The 20,287-nt window shown below is 38.2% G+C and overlaps 1 protein-coding gene across 6 annotated transcripts in view; it reads right to left on the bottom strand.

The window, feature by feature from the left end:
- The window catches only part of LOC119647516 (F-box/WD repeat-containing protein 7), a 28,181-nt gene extending 8,253 nt beyond the window's left edge, over positions 1–19,928 (bottom strand). The window contains exons 1-8 of one of the 6 annotated variants that reach the window (XM_038048483.1): positions 19,560–19,925; positions 19,256–19,460; positions 18,996–19,111; positions 18,791–18,932; positions 8,600–9,873; positions 8,228–8,537; positions 7,987–8,168; positions 7,006–7,231 (exon numbers count right to left, since the gene is read on the bottom strand). In XM_038048483.1, the coding sequence (XP_037904411.1) occupies positions 7,006–7,231; positions 7,987–8,168; positions 8,228–8,537; positions 8,600–9,873; positions 18,791–18,802 (2,004 nt within the window). In that variant the 5' untranslated portion in view covers positions 18,803–18,932; positions 18,996–19,111; positions 19,256–19,460; positions 19,560–19,925. Of the gene's footprint in view, positions 1–6,135; positions 6,911–7,005; positions 7,232–7,986; positions 8,169–8,227; positions 8,538–8,599; positions 9,874–18,790; positions 19,461–19,559 lie in introns of those variants that run through there. The other 5 variants (XM_038048482.1, XM_038048484.1, XM_038048479.1 and 2 more) reach the window with 5 other exon arrangements.
- Between the last annotated feature and the right edge of the window lie 359 nt (positions 19,929–20,287).

Below are 20,287 nucleotides of genomic sequence, written 5' to 3'. Positions count from 1 at the left end.
CGTGGAGTCATGCCTAGATGGTGGTCCCGTGGGCAAGGGTAGGAGAGAGGTGGGGGTGCTTTTTTAGTGGGTGCGGATCCCACATTGCATCCATGCCAGCTTTGGCGCTCACACGGCAGAGCTGAAATGGATGTGTCTTTCTAAGATTTAACACCTTCGTGTATTCAAAATATACATATATATATGGTCAGCTACGAATATCCCAAGTTTATCTTGTAAATAAGTACCCGCGGACAAGCAGAACGTTTTCCCTTTCTGGGGGAGTAAACCTTAACAAAGGAATCGACGCGCCTATCGGATGACGTGCAGTGACGTTGTACGGTATTCAGCGCTCCCCTCCAAATTCCTTCCCTACCTTTGGAGATAACCATGGGGCATTGCAGCATTGCGGCTCTGTTGCAGGGCTGATTGGTTCCCCATTACTCGTGGGAATGAAATTGAGGACTTTTTTTTTAAAAATTCTTTAAATGGGACCCCACGGACACGAAGACAGTACCTAAGACGGTTAAGGGTCGTTCAGCAACACCAGACCGGCTCTTCGTCCTTGGATGTTTTGGCGGTTATGCCGTCAACCACCAGAGACAGGAGACCTAGGCGTCGTATGGTTTGAACGAACCAACTCAACGAATTTATCGTCTGCGCCTATTATCGTGTCACGGATTTGGAACGGAATCCATAAGGGTACAGACACCGACTTCATGACGCGTTCATAACTCGCTTCCCGGAATTAAGTCATGTTCCGGAGCTGAACGTAGTCAGTTAATACCGGGTGATAGTGAAAAATAATCGAGTTGCCTTACCAACCAGGCAACCGATTTTCCACGAAATTTCACTTGAACTCGGTGAGTCATCAACTTACCGGACTGAACAAACGAGCAACGCGAATACTCCACCTATAACGTACTCCATGAACCCAGTAATCAGGAGAAGCTTATTGATTGGGGATGTCGATCCAATTTATAATGAGGCTTTGACCACATTCCAGGTCGCATTCACAGAATATGCTGAGATTCTCCCAGACGCTAGGCCAAGGATCCCAAAACTAAAAATTGCTTCGGCAACTACTAACATCATTGCTGCCCTTGACAGAATTTTGGCTGATCGTTTGGCTAGCGATTACTGCTCCAGAAATTCACAGCCTAATCTAGTTGTAGCTGCCACCGTTATTCGACTCCATAATCAACATCGTAGAGCGAATAACAGAGGTGCTAAAAAGCAGAAACTTGCGGTATGCTCCAATCGCATCCGTAGGTATCAAAAAAGCTTTCAGCGAAGTACAGACAACACCTTACTCTTCCAATACCAACGGGGATTCTACAAAAATCTCACTAACTCAGGTAGGGAAAGAACCTCGATCTGAATCAGGCAGAAGACTTCTGGAGAAGTGTTTGGAGCGAATCCAGCCGTTGCAATTTAGAAGCGGCGTGGCTCCCACACCTTATGCGTCCATGCGAGGCCCTCCCCGAAATGACCACGCGTGACATTACTGAAGTTGATGTAGACGCAGCCCTTGAAAAGGTAGGTAATTGAAAGACGCCAGGAGTTGATAAGATTCACAACTTCTAGCTGAAGCGGTTCAATAGCACTCACAGGGTATTGACAAATCATTTTAATTAAATGATTGCCGATCCTAAATTAGTTCCAGAATTCTTCAACAAGGGGGTAACTTTCCTTATTTCCAAGGAACAGGGCGCCTGTTGCCCTTCAAAATGGTGACCAATTACTTGTCTTCCTACCATCTTCAAGGTCTTCACTTCAGTTTTGAGCGCGAACATCTCAAAACATTTTGATGATCATAAATTGATGAGGATGAGGAACGAAAAGGATGCGCAAAATGATCCCGAGGTTGTAAAGAACAGTTTGTAATAGATACGGTCGCTGTAAAGCAGGCTGTCCACCAAAAGCGAAACATCTTGACAGCCTATATCGACTATAAATCAGCCTTTGACTCCATATCACATTCGTGGTTACTGCAAGTGTTACACTTGTATAAAATCAACCCGAATGTCGTTTTTCTTCTGAGAACAGTAATGAAGAATTGGAGCACGAAGCTATCGGTATCCTCACAAACATCAGGAGAGATACCAATCAGGCGTGGCATTTTCCAAGGCGACTCTCTAAGCCCACTGTGGTTTTGTTTGGCTTTGAATCTACTATTTCATCTTTTGCATGAAAGCAAATACGGGTTCCAAGTCAAACATGGCATATTGTCGAAATGTACATTATGCCATTTAATGTACATTGACGACATCAAATTGTATGCTAAAGACGAGAACCAAATTCGCTCCTTGCTGGACATCACCATCCAGTTCAGTAGGGATATCGGCATGCAGTTGGATTTGGAGAAATGTCGCATAAAAACAATAGTTCGGGGAAAACACACCGACAACGAAGGGTATGGATTCGGACGACGTGTACAAATACCTCGGCATATTGCAAGCAATAACATCCGCTGTAGCAGTAATCAAATCTAAGTTACTGGGGGAATTTGAACGGCGCCTGGATCTTGTTCTGAAAACTGAGCTGTTCGAGAAAAACAAAATCATGGCGATGGACACCTTCGCCATTCCCGTTCTTCTTTACAGTTTCAGTGTGATATAGTGGAGTAATATCGATTTAGAATCTGTCAATAGACGGGTAAAGGTAGTTCTTGCAAACAACAATATGCACAATAGAGTTGCGAAAAATTGAGGATCGAGAGTTTTCTTTGAGAAAAAAACCCTTTAGTCAATTACACCAGGCTACCGTCATGGCAGATAATAAATCTCCTTTGAACTTGAGAAGCAGAGAATGGGATCCCATGTGAAATATTACTTCAGTCCAACAGAAGGTCGACATGTGGAAAAAGAAACCCAATCATGGAGGCCATATAAAAAATTTGTCGCTGCCAGGCATTGACATCGAAGCCTCCAACAAATGATTTACTAATGGTGTACTGTTCTATGAGACCGAAGCATTCCTAACTTCAATTCAGAGGAAACCATCCAGCACATGACATCTGCGTGCAGGATCATGGACAGTACCGAGTACACCAATCGTCATAATTCCGTCAGCAAGATTCTCCATCAAAATCTGGCGTTGAAATATAATGTAGTGGCAACCTACCATCCTTATTATAAGTATACTTCGTCAATTGCCAAATTTCGCTGTCACCCGAGCGGTCCATTACAAAGCTCTTTACGATAAATTGGACATTCAGAATGGCGAGAGATTTCTATCGACTTTCCCAAAGCCGACACGAACGCACGCAAAATATCGAACACTTCTGTTGCGTTAATGACAACAGTACTTTGTTTCGAGCAGATTTCAACGCAAGAATTTGTTCATACTCCACTTCCACAATCATTGCCGACACAATAAAGGGAATGAAATCAGGGAAAGCTACAAGACCTGACAACGTCGAATCTGAGCTCTGAAAAGCGAAGAGCTGAGACCTAACACTGTGGCTTAGTGAATTCTTCAATCGGGTTATTCAGAAAAGTAGAACACCATCTCACTGGCAAGAAAACCACAGTTCCAATATGGAAAAAGTAAGGTAGTCCAGCAGAATTTTCAAATTACCGTCCGATCTGATTACTTTTCCGTACCATGAATATTTTCCAATGAATTCTTAACAACAGTATTCGCGAAATGATTCAAGTAACCGTGAATCAAGCCGAATTTGTCGCGGTACGGTTACTCATGGAGAAACGCCGTGAGAAGCATCGCCCACTTTACATTCCATTTCTGGATCTAAAGAAAGCGTTTCACCGTGTGCCACACCAACTCATTTGGTATGCTCTAGGGCAATACTTAGTGCCAGAAGAACTCGTGCACTGCGAAACCCAGTGATTAAAAATCGCTCGACCACGATTCGAAAAGTAAAGTTTTAAGTATGACGGGTGCATCAGAACCGGTTAGTGTTCATGAAGGAAGCTCCCTCTCAACACTCCTCTTTCTTCTTGTTACGGACAAAGATGATCTCGAGCAACTTGTCCAAAAATGGAATGATCCATTCATGGAACACGGTCTCGGATTGAATCTGAATAAAACTGAGCTTTTGACGACCGATCCCATGAAACAGGCACAATCACTGTCAGCGGCAGTGATCTGCCCCGAACTGAACGATCTAAATAACTCGGGTCAATGCTATCAGCCGATGGCACAAAGGCTACAGGAAAAGAAGATGCTTTGATAGAAGCGGTTAATCATATCCTTGATTAAGTTATTATTTTCCCAGATATCGATAATTTTTGCTTAGGCACGTTTATAGTGGAATTAGGAGAGGAGTAAACTTTAGATTATAATAGAGAGTTACGGATCCTTAGCCGGGCGAGATAACACAAAAGTTAAGCGGGGGTCTAGGAGTTCGGATCCCCAAATTAATTCATCCTGCAAACAGATATAACAGCGGCTCTAAAAAAAGGGGTTTTCAAGGACATATACCGTCATAGACATTCGTATAAGCGCACTATGCCTATCACAAACATGTGGGATTTACTCTTTTGTTTTCATCAAAAGAAATTTGTATATAACTGATCGCCTAGAGATCTTCTTGGCTGTATGAAGTGAATTTGACGATAACTAACGGTACATCTTCTGCAGAAATAGGCAATTTGCTAACTGCTTCTATCCATTTCATAGATATATTGGCAACATTCGTATACTCGCATGCTATCAGTGAAAACGAAATTAAATGAATTTTGTTAAAGAATACTCTTTTCTACGAGCATACGTTCGACTTTTTAAGAAAAAGCTTATTCTGATTTTAAATGAAAATTGTGGCAAAAAGTATATTGTTCAAAAAGACAATGCCAGTCCAGATTGCAATCCTATCGAAAATTTGTTAGGAATACTTGCAAGCAAGGTTTGTGATGAAGGTAGTCAATTTAGCTCGGTGAGTGACCTCAGAAACGCCATAGATTAAATTTCCTAAAAAAACATTAGCAAATTTGACCGATTTTTTTCTGTTATAGAAAATTAACGGAGCGACACTAATTATTAGCTTCAAAGAAACTTTTTTTTTCCGTTTTATTGAGCTTTAATAATTTATTTCTTTATAATGCGCTTATATGAATGTCTATATGAAATGTATGTACTTTTCAAGCCTTTATTTTAAAAAAATACAAATTCAATTGGATTATGTAAATAAATGTAATGTAAATTAAAAAAAAACGAAATTGCGCTTATATGCTTGTGTCTATGACTAGCAATTAGCCAAAGAAATATGTATGCTTCTGGAATGACATCATCCAAAACAATGGCTTTCGATATAAAAACAGCCACAGCGCTGATTAAATATTTTAGCGGAAACCCTAAGATTCCAAGCAAATATTATTAAATGAACTGACGCGCGCCGAAAACAGGTATTCTTGTTGAATTAGTGAAAACCCGGACAACTGGTAGACCAAAATACACAATATCCAAGAAAGTAAATACATTGGACAAACTAATTTTTCGTGCATGCTCTTGATGATTCTAATACTTGGTGTTTCTTGGGGCATTACCATTTTAAATCTGATTATTTCTTACAAATTAAGTAGAGGTTAGCAGCTATAAAAACAAATCGGGAAACCGAAAGTATATTTCAGTGCAGAACTACCCTGTTTGTAAGTAGTCTGTAATGTCTATGCATTTAACATATCAGACTATTTACTTTAGTGTGATATTGATATTAAGTACTTTGTGTTGCAGTAAATTTACACGGTAAAGACAACTTTGGGCTACTGTAACATTGTTAGTAATAGTATGATCTATATTACTGCAAGTTTTTATAACTCTACTTTGAACAAAAGGGGGACGGGGGAAGTTTCTAGCCAATTTCCCAAAAATATAGCAATATACTATAAATAAAAAATAAAGTTAATATATTTGAGCAGATATCGATATGGAGAGTGTTTTGAGGCCTGGACATTGTACATAGGTAGTAATCAAGACTTTTCATTTGATACTCAACATGACTATAATATTCGGTGAAAAAAAAATTGAATGCCCCCCTTTTGCATGTATGAGGGTTCCGCCTTAATCTCCATGTAGAAAGATGTAACTCAGTGCATGTCTGGGCATTCACAGTTTCCATCTTCACACGAAAGTGTGTTCTATGAAAAGTGCGTGTAACAGAAAATCATTGAACCGATTTTAATAAGGTTTTATTTTACAAACAAAGACTTAAAAATTACAGAGGAACAAAGTTTTTAAAGGTGATTTTTCAATTTTAATAATTTTCCAACATCTGGCTCTACAAACTTCTGCGCAAACTTGTATATAAAAAAATCGTGTAATTAAAGCAAATCGCCGAGCGCATGAAGAATTTTAAATCGTTCAATAAAGCATTAAATTCATTGAAGGCAAAACGGGAAAAATCTTAAGGTCAACACTACATTAAAGAAAAGAAAAATATTGCAACGGATTGCCAAATGTGGAAAATCCTTTCAAACCTTTTGCCTCAGACGAGGAAACTTTAGGAGTGATAATCGAACTTTAAAAAAACTCTAACCAGCCAGTTTTTCAATGGATTGGCATTCTGATTAGCAAAATAAGTCTACACTAATGGTAGGCCCAGTCGTTGCAATAGAAAAATCTCCGCTGTACTAAGGGACAGAAAGAAAAGAAATGATGACACGACTTATATTATTGATCAAAATGCTGGCAAATATACAAAATGCAGGAGAATGCATGTTATAGAAGAAATGCGTATGCTTCGATGCACACGTGATGTGCGGGATTAGATGAAATCAAGAACAAATAAATACGAGGCCGTTTAAAAATTACGCATATAAACAGTAAAATATTGAATGGTCATTAAAAACGCGTAGGATGACATCACCAGAGAAATATTATTCAAAACAGTGGAGAAAACTAAGAGAGACCTCTAAATGGTACCTAAATACAATTCAGGGACCGACCTAAAAAAGACGCAGGACAGAAGTTCCTGAAAAACATATCAAAGATGGTGGACAATATTAGAATATAATGGCAAATTAATATTTATGTCTTCTTCCCTATTTCATTCAACATATTATTTACCTGAAGAGAGTATACTCGGTTTGTATGACCTTGCAGCGTATGTAAGCATTCCTGGCGTTCGGGATTCCATACTTTCACCATATAATCGTATGCTCCAGATACTATTAGTTTTCCGTCGTACTGAACACATCTTACAGCGGCTAAATGCCCAACTAGCACGTGCAAACATAATCCTTTTTCTATATCCCACACTCTTAATGTCGCATCTCGAGATCCGCTTACAACTCTGAAATGTTAGCCAAGGAAAATAATTAACTAAATGTAGATTTATATATATATATATAAGAAAAATTCTGATTAAAATCAAACATTGTACAGAGCCCTTATATCCAAACGCCAGCGGACAATGATGCGAAAACAAACATCTAAAATGTTTAAATTTTATTTCATTTTAATTAAATTGGTTTTATATTCAATGTTTAATCCATTAAATTATATAAACAATAGTTTATTCGTAAAAAAGATTAATATCAAATTTCAGAAAAAAATCATTTTTCTTTCTTTTTTCCGTTATTGCAAAAGCAGCCGGATTAATAGTTTATCGAAAATATGTACATAGAAGGCATTTGCATATTATTAGTTCAATTTGTATTTAAACAAGTCGGAAACAGGAAGCTTGGCCCTTCAGATATGAACGGTTTTGTTGAACTTTTGGGTACACGATGGTTCCATTTATACATAGCCATAGTGTTCATACGTTGAATGTACCCGATATTCAATTTGAAGTGGAGTGTAATGAAGAGTATTTTGATATAATGGCTACATTTGGTGGAAAAAATGTTGGGCCCATCTTTTACTTACATAATTCACATGTTTAGGCGTTCATAGTTCCAACCTTTCTACAAAATTTCGTGACAATAGGTATTACATGAATACTAAAATACGCCACGCTTGAGAAATCTGTGAGCTTACAGGATCTCCAATTTTCGCGAACCTACATTTTATTCTAGAAAAATAGTATTATTAAAAAAAGGAACATACTTTTTTCCGTGCAAATGCATGCAGCGAACAGTTGACGTATGTCCTTGCAATGTATGAATACAATGACCAGTGTCCATGTTCCAAACTTTGAGTGTCCTATCAGTACTTCCAGAAATTATTATATTCCCAGACATCTGTGATGACCAAACACCGCCTGTGTGGCCTACTAGAGTTCGAAGACACTGGAATAATAATAAATTTTTTAATGTTAGTCTTGCATGAAATTTATTTAGAAAAGTACTTTTCCGTTGATTGCTGACCACACTTTTAACGTATTATCGTCTGATCCTGATACTATGCGGTTTCCATGAAACTGCAAACATGTGATTACGTGGTCGTCGTGACCTTTTAATATTTTTGGTTCTCTAATCGGCTTTGACCTCCAGTTAGTTTCAATGATATGCTGCCGTATAAACGCAGCTTTCCATGGAGAAGAAATTGCGGGCATATTCCCAGCTCTACCCCGTTTAGGTTGATCAGAGTTAGGCCCTGCCATTATTTGTGATTGCTTACACTTTTCTTTCCAAAGTAAATTGTCATCGCAAAGAAACCTGTAATTGATAAAATACAAATGTGTTTGTATTTGAAATCTAAATAAAAAAAGCACACTCACCGCCAACTTCGACAGGTTTGAGCTGCCCGTAACAAGTCTTTCGGATCCAAGTAGGACAATACTTGCAATGCCAATTCTTTTGGTAAGAGAGAAATAAAATCCCGTTGGAATTGAGGTTCAATTACTTTCATCATATGGCGTACTTGAGTAGGCTCACAGTGAGCTATAAGTTTGTCAACAGCGACGAGTCGTTCTACATGTGACCATCGCTGAAATTGCTTTATCCAATTTTCTAATTCAGGCGGAGGATTATCTTTAGTTGGTATTAATGTCCTAGATGCAAATCGACGTGGATCACCCGACGATGATGTAGATTCCAGTGCTATTCGTTTTCGACCGATCGGAGGTGAAAAAGCTTGACCTGTTTTCGGCTCATTTCCTTGGATATCTTTGAGTTTGCGTTTTCGTTGTAGATTTCCGATAGTAGTAGTACTGTTCTTCGTGAGCAGATCCTCAGTCATAGTTACAGATTGCATATATTTCGATAAATCGACATCTTTTGATGGTAGCTCATCCTCCAAATCATTGTTCGTTTGAGTGGAATAACTGCAACAAGTGCACACTTCTTCATCAGATGTTTCATCGCAATCCCCCCAAGTATCATCATTGAAATCGTTGGTTTGTTTACAAAAAAAAGAAACCGCACAAGCATCCTCTAGTATCTCTTCCTTTTTACTTTCATTCGATAAATTCGATGATATTAAATTAGATGTTGGATTATTTTCATCAATTGTTGAGAAACTACAGATGTGACTATTTCTCAATGGCAAAGTTGGCGATTCTGACATAGCTGTTGCGTCCGTTTGATTTGATAATATGGTATTTTTATTTATGGCAACCTCCGAATTTCCAAGTAAACTGGAACATTGCGGCTGTGAGCCATAAGATGATGTCGAAGGAATCGGCTCTAAAATAACTTTTTCTGTTGTTCGGCAATTTTCAGGTACTTTGGCCGCATCTTTGCTGTTTTCAGTAAGTTTGTTCTTAATTAAATCTTTATGTGATTTACAAAAATAAGACGAATTGTTGCCGGATGATGCATTATCTGAGGATAAACTGTCGTCGGAATTCGTATAAAATGCATCACTTTGTTTATCATAGGAAATATCGTGAACTCCCGATTGAAATTGAGAATTTGAAAGATTTTTCGCATCTTTTGCTACGCACATTGTACAGTCAGAAAGTGCAGATTGTGGATCGCACTTCACTACCTTGGGTAGAGATTTCGATAAGTAGCTTCGGCTTGTACTGGGAGTAATCGAATAATGTTCAGGCTGTAAATGTAATGAAATTAGATATTTTAAATGTGACTGACCGTGCAAAATTTATTTCTATAATTGGAAAGATAAAGGATAAAACATTCTCTGTTCATTTCGCATCATACCTTATGTCTAGGTAGAAATTTATATGAGAACAGATTTAAAGAATAATAAGTCGGGAACCCAGAAGCGAGTTCACAACTTTTGGTGGAACTCTGAAATCGGAGAAAGCCGCAATCCCAGAGGGCGCAACCAGTGAAATAAAAACCGATCTGAATACGAGCAGCTACATGAAGAATACAAAAACACTCGGTAGAAATTACATGTGGCCATAATAAAAAGTAAGAGCGAACATTTTCAGCGACTGCCTGAGGCAAACGCTTCTCACAAATTTCTTGGCCTACTCTGCTTAATGGAATATTAACGGATCCTTTTCCAAAGATTGTGAGTACCGCCAACCTTTCCGAGATAGACAACGCTGAAGTTCCCTTGGTAAGTGAAAAGAAAGTTCTCACATGCGACCCAAGTGACACCAAAGCACAAGGTCATTGACCTCCGATCAGGTAAAAGAATGCGATATAAAGAGGAGGAAGCTTTAGGAGATCAACTGGCACCAAAAAGGAAACAAGTCAGGAAACCGGAAGCTACGTAGTACGTAATATATGCATATATTATGTGAGAATATCTATCAAAAAGGGAATCTCATATTTGAGCTGAAAAAATCCAGCGTGGGAAAAACTGACGGCTTCCGTAACCAAGTAATAAGCTCACTTAAGGAGAATGTCGCGATTCGTTCCCAAAAACATGAGATTTATGCACAGTGCAAGGATCTCGATGAAATAACATCCAAAGAAGAGATCAGCACTGCCTTGAAGCAACAATTCAAGTTGGAAGAATCTATCGTGAGCCTAAGAAAAGCTTATGGCGAGATTCAAACGGCCACAATGCGACTGCCAGTGGAGGCAGTGCAGAAGCTGTTGGCAATAGGGAAGTTTCGGATTGGATGGGTTGGTTGCCGACTAAAACACTATAAAGAGGTGCTCCAAATGCCTAATGTTTGGACACTTCGCGAAGGCAGGTACTACTAGCATCGATCAGTCCGATCGATGTCGAAGATGTGGGAAGAAAGGACATATTGTCAAGGAATGCAATAGAGACCACAAATCCATTTTGTGTGAAAGTGGTAAATGCCCGGAATTTAGGAAAGCATTAGCTGCAGTGAAAAAATGAGGTTAATACAAATAAACCTCAATCATTGTAGGGTCGAACAGGATTTGCTTGCACAGACCACAATATAGCATGGGTCAGGCGGCTAGTAAGTTTGTGTGGGCAAAAATAAGCGGTATATTCGTATACAGCTGCTACGCCTCATCGAGCTTCACACTGCCTGAGTTTGAAGACCTGCTAGACGATCTTGTTCACGACGTAAGGGGCCGAGGTCCACTTTAATGCGTGGACCATCGAGTGGGACAGCAAAGAGACTAATGCAAGTTGGCGGTGCTTATTAGAAGCATTCGCCCAGTTGGATGTAGTTCTGGTCCGAGGAGACCCGAAATCCAAAAGAACACCAGGATAATCTGCAAAGCGATGGACGGGCAAGCATTCATGGAATTGTGGTTAGATAAAGCTCTCCATATTACAGAAAACATCTCTGAAGCATGTGGCGTGTCGATGCGTAGGAGAAATTCGTTCCCCACTAAAATTATTGGTAGAATAGTGAACTTGCCAGACGCCAGACGAACGGTTCATAGGGCAATAGGTAAGATTGATCAAGGGCAAAAGGCGCATGTCTATAGAGAAGCTCGCAATAACCTTAAGCTTGCCATCCAGCGGGGTAAAAGGGAATGTTTTAAGGAGTTCTGTTCGGAAGCGGACATACATCCATGGGGTAGCGACTACAAAATCGTGACAGGATGATTCAGAGGCCGATCATCTGCGCAGATCAGGTGCCCTATGCTCTTGTTAAAAATAATGCAGGGATTATTTCCCCGTTACCAGGGACGGCTTCTGGAGTACTACAGATGAATAGACGACGGTAAAGCCCGGGCCTGGACGGCATACCAAATAAGGCCCTCAAACTTGCCGTCAAATGTAGACCGGATATGTTTGCGTCGCTGTTCGAAAGGTGCAGGTCCGACGGTATCTAACCTGCACCATGGAAGCGGCAAAAGCTGGCGCTGCTGCCTAAGGCTGGCAAATCTCCAGAAAAACCGTCCTCCTATAGACCCACATGTCTATGGGGAAATGTTGAAGCGGGTGATTTACAATAGATTACTCCTCGTCGTCTAGAGCCAAAAAAAGCCTTTCAGGTAAGACCCAAAGAGTACATTGTCTCCGCGGGTGCCCCACAGGGCTCTGTACTGGGGCCACTACTGTGGAACATCATGTATAATGATGTACTACTTAACTTTCCGTTTCCGGAGGAGGCCACGGTGGTGGGTGGCGCTGACGATATAGCACTGGTTGTGTTCGCAAAGCATCTTGAGGAAGCTAAGCTGTACTCAAGCGAAGCAATCAGTGTTGTTAAGGCTTGATTAGAGAGTGTTGGTGGTCATCATAAAATATCAATTCTCAACACCACAACATGGTGAGCTCACATGAATGGGAGGTCTAAGGGTATATTTCGTTTTAGTTAATCATTTATATCATCATCATCAACGGCGCAACAACCGGTATCCGGTCTAGGCCTACCTTAATAAGGAACTCCAGACATCCCGGTTTTGCGCCGAGGTCCACCAATTCGATATCCCTAAAAGCTGCTTTGTGCCCTGGCCTACGCCATCGTTCCATCTCAAGCAAGGTCTGCCTCGTCTTCTTTTTCTACCATAAATATTGCTCTTATAGACTTTCCGAGCTGTATCACCCTCATCCATACGGATTAAGTGACCCGCCCACCGTAACCTATTGAGCCGGATTTTATCCACAATCTGACGGTCATGGTATCGATCATAGATTTCATCATTATATAGGCTACGGAATCGTCCATCCTTATGTAGGGGGCCAAAAATTCTTCGGAGATTTATATATCAATATCAGTTACTCGAGACAGCCATGTATGTATTTATATGTATATGCAAATGAAGCTTTGGGATAGTGCCTAATTCAGATAAGATATATTTATACATTGAAGAAGAGGTATTCAATATACATACTTTATATGTACATATACTTTTATGTATAAGTAAATCGGAAATGTGTACGATCAATTTATATACATACACATACAAGTACAGTATTCGATAACAGGCAATGTTGAGTGGGCATTTGTACCATCATCTAGTACGTAATGTATATGCACAAATTATGTCAGAATATCCACTTTCGCGTGCTACTGACATTCAGAGTCTTAGAATTTGCACGCAGCGACAAACTTGACCGACTATAACTTCGTGTGCGATTTCCAAAATAGAAAATTTCACAACAGTGCAGTTATCCAACTATTACTAACAAAATTATTTGAAGTCAACTTATTGCATTTCATGTAAATTTATTGCATTCTACGACGTGTATGACGCCATCATCATATGTATAAAGTGAATTGATACGAAAGACGAGGTCCATGAAGACACACTTTGGCTTTTTTTTCTAATTATTTGAATATCAGTATCAATTACTGTGTGTATACGTATATGCTAATGAAATTTGCGGGTTGTGGTCAATAAGATGGAAGTGTATGTACGTATGTATACTTTCGAGCACAGAGTAAAGTGGAAATGCGTGAAGATGCATTAGATCAATTTTGTGTACAATATTTATTTCTTCAATATGTATGTACATATGCATATTTTGTTTGGCAATGTATGATGCATGTATGAATAAATGAAGCGCCGAGCTTCCGGTATTTGGATTTGTTTTAAACTTTAACATTATGAAAATATATGCAAAATTACATCAAAATGTTTTTCTTAAAAAACCATTTGCACAAGAAAAAAACCAAATTTTTACCCGCCACGTTCCCTTAAATTTAATTTCAATCCTGATAATTCGTACTTTCAAATGACGAAGGTGTGGTACGAACTATTATCGAGGAAACTTAATGCATGGGTTTTATTTCACTTATAGCAATTTTGCTTTGGGGATCTGCAAATTTGTACCAATAGACTCCCAGCCTTATTTTCACTAATGACGACAACTGGTAGTTAGTTCACTAAACCCCCAAAATGTCAAAATTGATTTCGCGCACGAAATGTAAAAGAGGGGACTAAAATTTTGTTTCGTGCCTTATTGCACAAATAATTCCGTAAAAACTCCATTGAAAGCTTTTCTAGTTGCCCCAAGAGAAAATATTCGTAAAACGTGGATCGCCATCATGCGACTAAATTCAGTTTCCCTAGTCAGATTTAAATTTTGAGGATCATTTCAACGTGAATTAAAATTTTTTAAACTTGAACTCAAATCTTAATTGATAATATATGATTGCGTTAAAATCTTATTTCACTATTATTCATTTTTCATGTTTGTGTTGCAGGAAAATCAACAGACTTCCCAGAATATTCATCCTGTCCAAGATTCGAATCCCGTTCATATATATTTTGGCGAATTTAAAAAATACGCACATTCTATCGCCATCCAGGTAAGGACGCGAGTGAAATTTCTTGTGTACTTTGTGTTCGAGCGTTATTTCCGCTAACGCCATGTGAACATTGTCCTTGCTCATTAAGGGTACTCTCCCAACTGCATTGTCTCTACAACTTTTACGCTGGGACCTGCTAATCAATTATGGAGCAGTATGCCGAAAATTTCATTTCTCACGTTTGTAAAATGGAAAATGTTTGAAGCTATCCCTGGAGACTGGCGTCCACATATAATTATTCTGATTTTCGTTTTGAGGATATTGTACTTGTTAGAAGTTGCTATATACAGGGGTATAGCATAAGTCGACCTAGATCCGTTTAGGGCGTGTAGTATCCATCAACTTAATCGTTTTCGAGTTTAATTTTTTTTTTATAAAAATTATTACTATCATTCAATTTTTACATGTAGAATAAGATGCTTTATGACCTCAATAACCATAATTGTACGTAAGTTAACTAAATAGGTCGTTGTGAACGATTGAAAGTTAAAAAAAAGTTAAGTTATCCAAAAAAAAAAAAAAAATTGGCAACTGTTTTGCAGATGTGCTTAAAAATATCTACGTTTTATCATCTATCCAACGGGGTATAACAATCTAGGGTTTTATTTAAACTCATAGAAAAAACTTCGCTTCTTACACATAGGATTCAAAAATAATGGCGGTAATTTATTCTTTTAACTTAGATAACTAAATAAAACAATAGATGAGTACAAAACAACATTCAACTTTTATGTTCGAATAAAATACCTCTAAATTTCATGTTCAACATATCCACCTCTATTTTGCACAAAGGCCCACATTATCCAACTCATTTATGGGGATAATTTGTGCATTCTCTGGGACACGTCTTGAAATGTGCAGGGCAGCCATCATGCTGAAACCACTATTCTCGAAGTAGATTGAGTGGGAGATCCTCCAGTAAGTCGCCTAGGTCACCTCTCAGGAAATTTTCGCAGTATTCGTCATTAAAATTATCACAGAGAATGGAAGGGTCAATCAAATGATTAGAAATGATGCCCATCCACACTTCACGCTGAATCTACGTTGTGACCCCTTTACTCTCTTCTTATTGGGATTTCCTTGTTTTTTTTGTGGCCCAATAGTGAGGGTTTTAGTAATTGGTAATCCCATCTTTATCAAATTTTGATTCATCAGTCCACAATATTGATTTAAGGAAATTCAGGTCTTCCACATCAACATTTAACATAAATCTGCAGAAACCTAACCTTCTTGCAGGATATCCTTCAGTTTCATAAGTCTTCGATAAACTCCGTTGAACCCGTTCACATCCGGCACTCGACGGCCGGGGTAGCGTGTTATGTATTCATTGCGAGCTGGGGCGCATACACAATTGCATTATCCTTAGCAAATCAACATATTAGCATATTCCTCGTTCCTGTAGGTTATCATCTGCAACAGTACCGTATCACAAGCACAAATCAGAGTCAATTAAACAAGTACAGTAGTCACAATTAGAAGAATCAATCCAGAAACAAAGCTAACCCGAGTAGAAAATCGAAAGCAAAATAATATGGCATCTACTATGGACGGATCCCATAAGCAGACTAACTAACAATAGCAAGCAATCAAACACAAAACAGTGGCGTGTTGTATTCCCTAACCCGTTTCTGCACATTATTTTTCTCACTCACATCTGAATAATTGAAAATCTGAAAAATTTTTTTTGAGATGTCCTGTAAAGAAAGTTAAACTTTTTAAATTTGTACTAATTTTTTAACTTTCAATCGTCTACAACGAACGTGCCAGTAGTAGTAACTAAATAGTTAACTTACGTATAATTATGGTTCTAGAGGTCATAAAGCATCTTATTCTACATGTAAAAATCAAATAATAATAAGAGTCACATATTTCAGAATATCTAATTCAATAGACGAAAAATCGGCCATTTTTATAAAGAAAAATTACTACACGCCTGTAACGGATGTAGGTTGACTTATCCTGTAACCCTCTATTAACTCTTTAATCTTACAGCCGAAACGTAAGGTAAATTGAAGGATTGTTTCTGATAAAAACAATCGCCGCGTTTTCTTTCCCGCCTTGTGAGAATTCAATTTTTAAACCATTATAATTAATAATTTTTTTCAACGGATATGGTAATTGGTCAGTTGAAACTGTTTAATTTAATTTTACCATATTTTAGAAATTTACCCGAAAACCATCCTTAAATTCATCATTGAAGAACAAAATTTAGTAGTGTTATAAGGGATAATATCGGGCAAAATATTGAGAGTTTAAATCAAATCCAACTGTTATTAACAAAGTCATAGAAAGCCAAAGTTTTGCATTTCAAGTAAATTTATTGCACTCAAAGACGTGTATGACTTCATCATATAACTTAATGAACGGCGAGGTACATGGGAACATTTGATTTTCCACTTTTTTGGCTTTTTGTAGTTATTTGTACATCAGTATACTGAAAAGAGGCATGTGTATTTATACGAGTATGTATGTTGAAATGAAGTTTGCCAGTAGTATTCAATAAGATGGACATGTGTATACGTTAGTACCAGTGGTATTTAATTTACGTACATACATGTATTTATGCTTTTGTGCAACGAGTAAAATGGAAATGCGTGAAGATGCGTTAGATCAATTTAGTTTCTTACATATACATCAGTATGTGGTAATGAGCCATGTTTGTTTATCTAGGATGTGTTCATATTTGTTTTTGATGCTAAAATGAAGTTAACACATTAGAGAATCATAAAAGTTAACTCGCTTATCTTTGGCCAATTGTCAACTTTTTAAGGACATTAGTATAATTTGTATATTTGTCTTGTGTATTTGGAAACTACTGCACTAGAAAACCTCAAATTCATTTCTAACCAATTAGCTTTATGCAGATGATGTTTTCCTAGCATCTGATAGCAAAAATGATCTCGAGCAACTTGTTCAAAAATGGAATGATCGCCTCATGCAACACGGTCTCAGATTGAATTTAAACAAAACTGAATTTTTGACGACCGATCCCCATGAAACAGGCACAATCACTGTCAGCGGCAGTGATCTGCCCAGAACTGAGCGATTTAAATACCTCGGGTCAACGCTATCAGCCAATGGAGAGCTGCGTTATGAAATTGCTTCACGCATTAACGCAACCTGGATGAAGTGGCGTTCCACAACTGGTGTCCTTTGTGATCGACGTATCAACGAACGTCTCAAATCTAAAATTTACCGCAATGTCGTCCGTCCAGTCGCTCTCTATGGTTCTGAGTGTTGGCCGACCATAAAAGACAATGAACGGCGTCTTGCGGTAATGGAGACGAAGATGCTACGTTGGACTAGTGGCGTCACACGTTTAGATCACATCCGAAATGAGGATATCCGCGATCGTTATGGGGTTGCACCGATCGTGGAAAAGTTGCGAGAGAGGCGTCTTCGATGGTATGGTCACGCAATTCGTGCAAACGACAATTCACTTGCCAAGATTGGTCTGAACATCGAAGTCGATGGTAAACGACCAAAAGGCAGACCTAAGCAACGGTGGCTTGATACGCTGGACGGGGATTTGAAAGCCTCGAGATTGCACCCAGATCAGGCATTCGATAGAGCCAAATGGCGAAGCCGATCACGACGAGCCGACCCCGCTTGTGAACGGGACAAAGGCTGAAGAAAAAGAAGAAGCCTAAATGCCTTGTTTTATCTTTTAAAATGAATTTTCAACAAGAAAAAAACAATATGAATGTTTCTATAACCATGTATGCGCATATCTCATAACGGTTAATGTGAATACATGACCGTTTTATCGTTTCTTCTGAACATCCAAACAGTGACAATCGAGGCAAAATCAAATTTAATTGAGTTAAAAGTTAATTTTTTCAAGTTTTAAGTTCTGTGAGCCTCTACTGTAACAATTGATTTTTATAATTTGAGACTTTACTGCGTATTGTGAGCTGCATCTGCTCTGCTCCACGCCAGCAAATGTTTAAATGTTTTAACTGAAAACATTTTTTTTTTAACTTTCAAATATTTGTTAAAACCCACAAAAAACTTCCCTCGCTCCCACCTGAAAAATCGAAAAAACCGCCTTCTTGAGACCTCCCGAAGCAGGTCCCCCCTTTAAGTTTTACTTTTCATAGTTTACAATTACTAAAAATTACTTCCCTCAATCTAATAAATATATTATATTTTAAAACAATACTTCTTAACAAAATAATTGTCGTCCAAGGTTTCTTGGCAATTCGTAACATTAAGTATATCAGAATATAGAATAAGATCCAATTGCTGATTTTCTTTTGTAAGATTTTGTTAAAATTACTAGAAGCGCTTAAGTTTAATTTTGTCTTACTACTTAAAATAAACTAATACCACAGTTCGCTGCCTTGAATATGTACTTACAATATGGAACATCTTATGTTGAAGGATATGTTCCCAGCATACGCATTAGGCTTGTGGTGAAAATTCAATTCCAAATTTTCAATCCCATACCGCTTTTTTCTGTACACCACCAAACCCTTCCCTTCATTTTAATGACCTTAATCTAGAATACAATGAATGAAAGTAAACACTTTAACATTTTTTCAAGGCTGAAGGAAAGTTAAACCTCTATATCGATGTCAGACCAAATCATACGAATACGAATATTGTAAAATCTTCTGGAAGTCAATAGCAGTCTGTTGTGGAGGCGTGGTTGTCAAAATATACTTTTGAAGGATCACCCTGAGGAATAGTTGAATAATATTCTGTAATGGATAGTTCCAAAAGTCTCTAGATCGCAGAACCAAACGATTGGCATTATCTCCAAAAATGTACAAAAATCTTTTCGACACTAAAACTACAAGCTAACATCAAATGTTTGATTACTTCAATTGTATTCTCTGGAGTACAATGAACAACGAAGTTCGATTTTAGCGTCAATTCTTCTATAAATTTTTGATAGTTCTGACGCGGACGCGATTTTACTGTTCCAATCATCTTCACTATGCAAGAAATTCATGGACAGGAAGGAAATATACAGGCAGTCTCCACACTTATACTTCCTATCTCTTTTGATAGGGTTCCGCCACGTCTTGATACCGAAGCCGGAGAAGAATACATGCATTTTAATTTATGTTAACTTCCTATAGTATAGAAACATGCTAAGCTACATCAAATCCATTGTGCCTACCTTTGTGGTAAACTCTTGGTCTAACTCATTTGCGTACAAATCAATATCCAAACTGTCAGCCATTTTCAGCTGACACACGCAGCCGTACAAACGATAAATTCGCACAAAGTTGTTGAGCGAAAGAATTTGGAATCACCCTCAGGTGCCGACCATTCTCACGATTCTTAATGTTCTGTCATGCCACTGTCAAATATATAAATATATGGCCAACACTCCAATTAAATTGTTCAGATGTTATGAGCCTGAAATATTACACTAAAATCCACTCCAAAACACGATGCCACCACCAACTCACGACAAATTTGGCAAGCCGCCATCACAAGTTACCAATGATCATTGAAGTTCACTGTATGGACTGTGATTTAAATTAAACGTAGTAGAATTAGTGTTTAAGTACTAGACAATGTGATGAACTACTCTTTCCACCATAACTGGCTAACAACCACCTACCACACTCCTATAATGTTCGATTTTATCGATTCTGCTTTAAGTAGGAACGTTCATCTTTACTTTACTTGACAAATAGCTCGAATTTGCCAATTTATTATGTATTGACACTTTTATCTACGTATTTGTTATCATGTAAACGCTTCTGGTGTTTTTTATGTCTCATCTCTTTATATGAAACCAACAGGATATTCTCCAAGTAGGCAAAGCAAAATTAAATGTAGATACCTATATATATATTAGGGTTTTTTTTAAGTATAGTCACTAGATCATTGGTATCA

Source organism: Hermetia illucens, chromosome 2 (genome assembly GCF_905115235.1).
Source record: "Hermetia illucens chromosome 2, iHerIll2.2.curated.20191125, whole genome shotgun sequence".
In the NCBI taxonomy this organism is placed as follows: domain Eukaryota; kingdom Metazoa; phylum Arthropoda; class Insecta; order Diptera; family Stratiomyidae; genus Hermetia; species Hermetia illucens.
Note: the sequence above shows the minus strand (reverse complement) of the source record. Positions and strands in the feature narration are given on the sequence as shown.